This window comes from Pseudophryne corroboree, chromosome 9 (assembly GCF_028390025.1).
Source record: "Pseudophryne corroboree isolate aPseCor3 chromosome 9, aPseCor3.hap2, whole genome shotgun sequence".
In the NCBI taxonomy this organism is placed as follows: Eukaryota; Metazoa; Chordata; class Amphibia; order Anura; family Myobatrachidae; genus Pseudophryne; species Pseudophryne corroboree.
Genome location: NC_086452.1, coordinates 67,711,605 through 67,719,567, shown reverse-complemented (window position 1 = coordinate 67,719,567; position 7,963 = coordinate 67,711,605). Strand labels below are relative to the sequence as shown.

General features: G+C 42.6%; 1 protein-coding gene across 1 annotated transcript; it reads left to right on the top strand.

Moving 5' to 3' along the window:
• Nucleotides 1-1,283: 1,283 nt before the first annotated feature.
• Nucleotides 1,284-7,698, top strand: TSPAN1 (tetraspanin 1). Its single transcript, XM_063939493.1, has 8 exons — nt 1,284-1,369; nt 3,315-3,379; nt 5,277-5,486; nt 5,938-6,012; nt 6,339-6,437; nt 6,526-6,663; nt 6,860-6,943; nt 7,122-7,698. Exons 2-8 carry the CDS (start codon nt 3,323-3,325, stop codon nt 7,185-7,187), a joined length of 729 nt encoding a protein of 242 aa, XP_063795563.1. The 5' UTR covers nt 1,284-1,369; nt 3,315-3,322; the 3' UTR covers nt 7,188-7,698.
• The last annotated feature ends 265 nt before the right edge of the window (nt 7,699-7,963 follow it).

Below are 7,963 nucleotides of genomic sequence, written 5' to 3'. Positions count from 1 at the left end.
TTATTGTTTATTATCACAAGTCTGAAGAGTGCTATCATTTCCACTGTTGTGGGAAACACTGTACTGTACTATGGGTCCCACCCAGAGTCATCTGCCACCGGGCTCCTGCTCTGAAGGGGGGCACCTCTCCTCCCATTCTGTGACACCATTGAATTAAGTTAATTGATATCTGTCGCTGTCTTTTCAGTGGCCAACTTCTTCACTGGTCCCTGCACCTTACAAATCACATCCTTTTCATTATACTGTAGGTACACATTTTACAAGGGTCACACCCAAGATTAGAAACCACAACCTATTACACTGGAAGCAGACACCTAACTGATGAAGCTGTTTGTTCCTGTATAGGAAATATGAGAATTCTAACTATATAAAGATACTTATCTGACAATTACACGTAACCTCATATAGTTAGAATACTCACGCTTCTTATACATGAGCAAATAAATCCATCAGTAAAGTGTCTGCTGTCAGTGTTATGGGTTCTAATCCTGGGTATGACTGCTAAGAAATGTGTGATTTAAAATAAAACAATTAAATGTATAAATACAGTATATACATTTTTTTCAGAACACTCTACACACACACGCACACGCACACATACATACATTTATTTATCTTAATATAGGAAATAGGGGGGGCACCAATATTATCTAGCCTCTGGGGCAACTGGGACGAACTTCCGCCACTGGTCCCACCTGTATGTGGGTTGGACTCTGATTTGGCACCCCAGTGGCTGTCTTGGTTGGGGTGGTGGGTGGGGGGGGGTGTGTGTGTATGTGTGTGTATATATATATATATATATATATATATACATACATATATACACAGACTTTTTTTATTGTGACTTTATAATGCTTATTATGTCTCATGGAAAAGTGCTGTAGTTGTTCTTTGTAAAATCAGGACGTTTCCTGTGAGATTCTGTAATATTACTGAAATCAAATGTTTCCTATAGGAACAGTTCAGCTTTATGTTCCCTAACAAGAGAGTGTCATTATTTCTCACTGTAAAGCCCCATTGTATATGACATAACACTGTGATTTCCTATGGTCTGGTTTGTGCATTGCCATCAGCAGGAAGGAAATATTGAATTACCATGATAAGGTGGGAACACTGGGGAACATAAACCTGTTACACAGAAACTGCTCTGCAAATCACAGCCTCAGATTTCCAAGGTGCTCCAGTAATGAGAGAGCAAATTAGAGTTTACCTGCAGCCTTGACTCACCTGGTCAGCTCCAGCCCCACCCCCTGACCTACCCCCAGCCTCTGGGTACAGCACCTGTTATAAGGTGAGGGAAGCTCAAAATAGCAGTGCACATACACTGGACTGTACCTTGTTATTTCTCAGTGGCTGGTTAGCAGTGCAGGTAAATATCTACCTCTTGTACTTGTGCTTTCTGTTAATGGTTTATGGCTCATGGTCTGAGTCAAGTTCTGGGGGAGCTACAGCTGCCCAGCCTTCCAGGGAATAAGCGTTTCATATTTAGCCCTTGTAGTGTGTGATTTTGTAGGTTGTTCCAGTGCAATCAGAATATATGTGATATTTGCTCTCTATATTGGAAGAAGTATTCGTAGAGTTTGATGGTCAGTCCTCTGTTTATCTCTCCCATGTGATATATTGATGTGTTGTACTGTTCTAGCCAGTAAATAAGAGGCACAGTAATGACCACGGATGTGATCTGGGAAACTTTGTGCTGTACATAATTAAACCACTAACCAGTCCTGACTTCTGCCAGAGCTAGCAGTTAAACCTTTCTATGCCTGTTAGGGAGTGATGCTTGTCTGCGAGGTGTGTTCCCTACAGTTCTGTATTTTTGGGCTCTCTTCTCTTCCAGTCTAACAGACTGTAGAGTACTCATGTGTTTCCCCCATTTCCGTCCCGTAATGTGGATACAATCAATACTATTTCTTGTTGATTTAAAAGAATTCAGGAAGACTAAGCGGCTAGGAAGGATGTATACATGAGATCATAGGTTCTCAAACTCTGTCCTCAGGACCCCACGCAGTGCATGTTTTGCAGGTCACCCAGCAGATGCACAGGTGTATTAATTACTCACGGACACATTTTTAAAGGTCCACAGATGGAACTAATTATTTCACTTGTGATTCTATGAGGAGACCTGCAAAACATGCACTGTGTGGGGTCCTGAGGACTGAGTTTGAGAACCTGTGCATTCGATAGATACATACATTACTCTCCATATGCCAGAGCTTGCCATTACAGTCCAGGTTTTAAGGATAGCCATGCTTGGGCACAGGTGACCTAATAAGTTTCTCAATAAATTTGATTTTAAGCATCTGGATTCAAGCATGGATATCCTTAAAACTTGGACTGTAATGGAGTTTGGGGAAACTCTGCTATATTAACAATTGTGACAGTGCCTTTTTTTAAAGTTATAATTTGGGTAATATTAGTTTTTGCCTCATTCCCTACTATTTGTGTATTGGATTTATATTTTGCTCTTTTACTGGTTGTGTTGTCTGGGTTCCCCTCTCATCGTGTAAAGTGTGTGAGCATAGCCTGGCGCCGTAAGGGCAGAGTGACTTTGGGCGTTGACACTGAGATGGTTTCATACAACAGACAATGCAGAACTTGGACCCCGTAATGGGTTTATACCCCCCTAAATAAAATTTTTGACATTTTGAAGTGCCATATTTAATGACCGCCTCAAAAAACATGAATAAATATGGAAAAACCTCCTTATCTGTGCAGTGTAATAGTTATAACTGTCTAGCTGTATCCGTTCATATAAGGGGACTCTGACCGAAAGACCTTTGTGGGGCAGATTAACTCTCCCTATACCCCAGGGAGCAGTGGGTGCACCTGTAATAAATGTACATTGTGTTGCCTTTTATATCGTGTGACTGAGCCTCAGGATTTCTATGCCCCGGGGAAGGGTGGGTCTACCTGTAATGTAATAAATGTGCATTGTGTTGTCTTTACGCTGTGTGACTGCCTCAGGATGACGGTGACAATTGCTGCTGACTTTTATCACTAAATGGTATTTAAGCGTGTGTGTCCTGTACAGGTGAGGCTGTGATTGATTTTATTACTATTGGTAAGAAATGCTTAATACCCCCTAAGCAGAGCGGGTTGCCTGTTTCTGAGGGTCTGTGGTTCTTGGCTGAACTATATGAAGCCTGTAAATTTGATCATGCCTCCTGGGGGCTCATTCTGCGATACAGGTAGCTTCTCCTTCATTATGTTGATGACTGGAAACAAGCTACCTTGTACCAGACTTGCAGTGCTGCCTGTGATCTCTTGCTAATTGGATAAATGTCATTCCGACCATCTGTATTACTTTCTTCCAGACAGAACCATGAGTTGTTTCACGTGTATCAAGGTGTTGATGATCTTGTTCAACCTGGCCATCTTTGTAAGTATATAATGCTAATATCTCACCACACAGTTATATGATGCAGATTTATCGCCATGGAGAGAGGTAAAATACCAGCCAGCAGCTCCTAACTGCCATGTTACAGGCTGTGTTTGAAAAATTACAGGAGCTGGTTAGTTGGTACATACCTCTGTCCACTTTATTGCTCTCCAAAACTTAGTACATTGGTTCCCAAACTGCGTCAAGACACCCTGGGGTGCCTTGGGGCACTTTGAAGGAGGCCATGGGTTGGTGGCCCAGGACCAATTCAAATTATTTATGGACAATGTGATAGGCAAGACTTCATAAATGAACCGAAGGATGACCTATAAACACAATTTTATTTTAATTTTTTATTTTTTTCTGATTTTCTCTGTAAAACTTGTGGCCTAAGGGTGCCGTTTAAAAAAAAAAAAAAAAAAAAATCTGATGCTCTAGCGAGCCATGACTCAAAGCAGTTTAGGAACCGCTGGCTTATTGCATAGGTCCAGTTCCTGGACATGACCAAGAAATCGTCAGTGTACATATACAGTAGGACACATTCTAAACTGCGATGTGTGTTAACTGTAATTTTGAAGTGCACCCTACAACGGGCACATGTGTCGCATAGCTGTCTTGGGGAGGGGCTACCGATTAGCTCCAGAAACTTCAAGCCCCAGCTATCCTTATTGTCCCCTTATGAATCGGGATAAGTCGGAGGGTAGAGCAGATCCTGCAGGTGGTGTGTTTTTTTTTTTTTTTTTTTGGGGGGGGGGGGGGGGGGGGTTTCCAATCCTGAAGCACAGGTGTAGTCATAGACTGACAGGGCCACAGGTGGAAGCAATCATACCACTTGTGAGTCTATGAAGGGACTTGGGTTCCCTGAGGAATGGCTTTGGGGAAACCTGGTCTAGAGAATGGGTTCCAAACCATGGTCCTCAAGGCACACTAGAAGACCAGGTTCTAAGGCTGCGGTGCTTGAGCACAGGTAACTTACTACCTCGGTTATTTTTTCTTTATCCATCTCAAGCATGGATATCCTTAAAACCTGGCCTGTTGGTATGCCTTGAGGACTGTGGTTGTAAAACACTAGTCTAGAGGGGGAAAAATGTCAGCATACTAGTTGGGCACAGTATTTCTGTTTTGTGGTTATGTTGCTGCTATCTTCCCTGATGCCCATTATAGTATGTCAAAGTCTGTGTTTTGTTCCGAAGGCAGATCAAGGAATAGAGAAGTTATTGTACTGCATGGAGCATTTACTACAGAGACCCTTTTATATTCTGATTCCTGACTATTGTGCTGTGGGAACACACATCTGTCATTCTACCTACATGATGGCGTTTAATGTCCTGTGTCCCTCTTACACTCCTCGGCAGAGCTGTGTCGGAGATTACAGGGGACAATGGAGAGTTTATAGACTTCCTCTGTTAATAGAATGCCTGGCATTATATTACATGGGACGGTGTGGGGATCCTACCTGTACACGTACACAGTCCTATTGTGTGTTTTTCCACTGGTAATTTTCCCATGATTACTGCATGTTTACTATTGGGCAGGTCTCCTCCCACCTTCCATCCTGGAGACCAGGAACTTGTAGATAACTGCCACGTTCTGGGGAGAACCAGACTGGTATTGGCTCCCTGCTAGTAACCCTACAAGGATTTCATAACTACATACTCCTGCCACCCCCCCTTGTTCTGCGTGTCTGGTTACCTGACTATACTCATTTTATTGATTCAGTACAGTTGCCTTTCCCCATATTTTATCTCCAGAAAAGTATATGGATAATATATATAAAAAAAAAAAAATTCCATGATTTATTCACTGATCTAGTAATTAACGATGTTACTGCTTTATATCGCTTATGTTGGCGGAGCCTGGCTATGAATTAATCTAACACTCTCCTCTTGTTTTACAGCTGGCTGGGGGAACGCTGCTCGGAGTCGGAATCTGGGTCAGCGTGGACAGTGTTTCCTTCTTAAAAATATTTGGAACTTTGCCAGATAATATTGCATCTCAGTTTGTCAACGTTGGGTACTTCCTTATAGCCATTGGGGCACTGCTGGTGATATTGGGATTCCTCGGATGCTGTGGCGCACAGAAAGAGAGCAAGTGCCTCCTGATCACGGTGAGATAATGGGTCCTTGGGACAATATTTACACTGGCTGATGGCAGATACAAGTTGCAGCTATTGCTGTGTAAAATATAGTTACTTGGGTGACAAAAGAAAATGCTAAATATTTGAATTGAAAATTAGGATCTTGATTTTGGCTGCCTTTTCTGCACAAACCTTTAAGGCCCATATAGGAAGGGAGGGGGGTTTCTGAGTACCTAGAAACGTTCCTGACTGCAAATTCTGCTTTTGCCCATCTTAGAAGGCTGAGATTATAGGGTGGCCCGGGCCCCTATTCTCATACCATCAGTGACTGGGGCAGCACCAAGGCTACGTATGACCCAACTTTTCCTGCCCAAACAGTGCCAGCCCCCCAAGAACCTGTGAAATGAGAACATGATTTACTGCTGGCTGTACCTGGACTATGAATGACTGACTGATTTTCCTTCACTTTTTTATTTTTCAGTTCTTCTCCATTGTCCTAATAATTTTTATTGCGGAGGTCGCTGGTGCTGTGGTCGCTCTGGTTTATTCCTCTGTGGTAAGTTTCACAATATGGAGTAATGGTTAGACGTCTCTCCAGAAAACATGTGAAGGAACATTGGAGAATGATCCCATGTGTGTAAAGTGGTTCTTCATGAACTCTATGATCATTCCAGGGGAGGTTCTGTGGAAGCTTTACAGCTTCATCATGTTTTCCATTCTGGCATTGCTGAGTAACTCTGAGGGATGTGACTTGTAGCAATGTGATGGGGTTTGGGGAAACCAGGTCCATCTAGCTACGTCTATGGAGGTTCCATGTTTCCATTTCATGTGTGCGGTATCTACACCAGAATAGCAATACTTTCGATTTCTTTCCTTAATTAGGCAGAGAGCTTCTTACAGTCCGTTCTGACTCCGGTAATAAAACAACAATATGGATCGAATAAGGATGTGACAAACTCTTGGAACACCCTGATGACCGATGTAAGAGCAGCTACTGACTAATATATATCCCATAAATGCTACTCTCCCCATTATCACAAATGCTGAATTTTTCTCCCTTCCTTTCCAGTTAAAGTGTTGTGGTCTGAATAATTACACGGACTTCAATGATTCCCCATATATGAAGAATGGAACGTATCCAACACAATGCTGTAGCAGCAACTCCACGTCCTGTACTATGGCTTTTGCATCGTCGAGTAACATAAGCGTAAGTTTGTTATAACCGCAGCTCTGTTATCGTGTGGTGTAAAATATCAAGCCTCCCCTTCCTGTACCTGCATTTGATAGGGTTCTGTGTTACTTAATGTTTAATGGGTCTCTGTTAAAGAATGAGGGGGTCCTGTAAACTACTGTACTATACTAATCGGGTCTTCTGTGTTTTTTTTTTTTTTTTTTTTTTGTAGGGCTGTTTTAACCAAATCCTGCACCTGGTTAAGTCCAATGCGGCCATAGTGGGTGGCGTGGCGGCCGGTATATGCGCATTGGAGGTAAGCGGACATACATTGGAGGTTAAATTCTGACCATGCTGGCTGTATTCTCGGGAATCTTAGTCCAGCCCTCATCCATAGACTTTGTTACCTGCTTCTAGGAATCTATGATGTGTATCTGTAGCCTGTGGCCCGCTGGATCTGCACTGTGATTACTTCATGTTTTCTTTCTTTCCAGTTGGCGGCGATGGTCGTGTCTATGTACCTCTACTGCAGAATAGACAAGAATGGGTCCATTGACTAATGGCCTGAAGCCTGTGCAAAGCAACATTCCTGTATATTGTGTAAATGACATTTCAAGACAAGGAGCAGCATCTGTGCAATATGACTACAGCTGGCCTGACTGACTAATAATTGCACTTTAATAGTGGAACTGGTTCTGGAATATTAGAGAACACTGTCCTGTAGGATAGACACTTGCATCTGGAATATCTCCATCGGGTCTTAAAGAAGTTCTTCTGGTATAGGTTTGGTGCCCAGATTTAATCTAGTGTCCCTTTAACCCTATTAATTCCCCACAGCTGATCATTAGTGATGGGACATTCTGAATCCAGAACCCAAACACCACAGACGTGTATTCTAGAGCGATTGCCTCTTGTATGACTGCATTGTCGCTGCTGTCTCCTTGTAGCTCGGTTCTAGTGCCAAAATGCCATAAACTCTAAATGTTACTTATTTAACCCATCCCTGATTGTCATTTCTGTGTAATATAGTTAATATGAAGGATTGTGAAATAAAGCTGGTCTTTTAATTTCCGCACTTGCGCAAATCTGTTTATCTTTCAGTATGTGCTGGACATCCAGTGTTGTTGAATTTGGAACCTCTGTTGCAGTTTATTCATGAATACCCATTTTTACCCCAGAAACCTGGGTCTGACCTGGGATTTTGAACACTGGTCAAACCCGGGACAGACCCTGTTTACACTGAGGAGTCGACCTGGTTTATTCTCTGGTTCTCCTCACTGTATAAGGTGCAGTGTTAACTGTTCTGCCAGTGTTTCATCTCCAAGTGCTGGTGAAC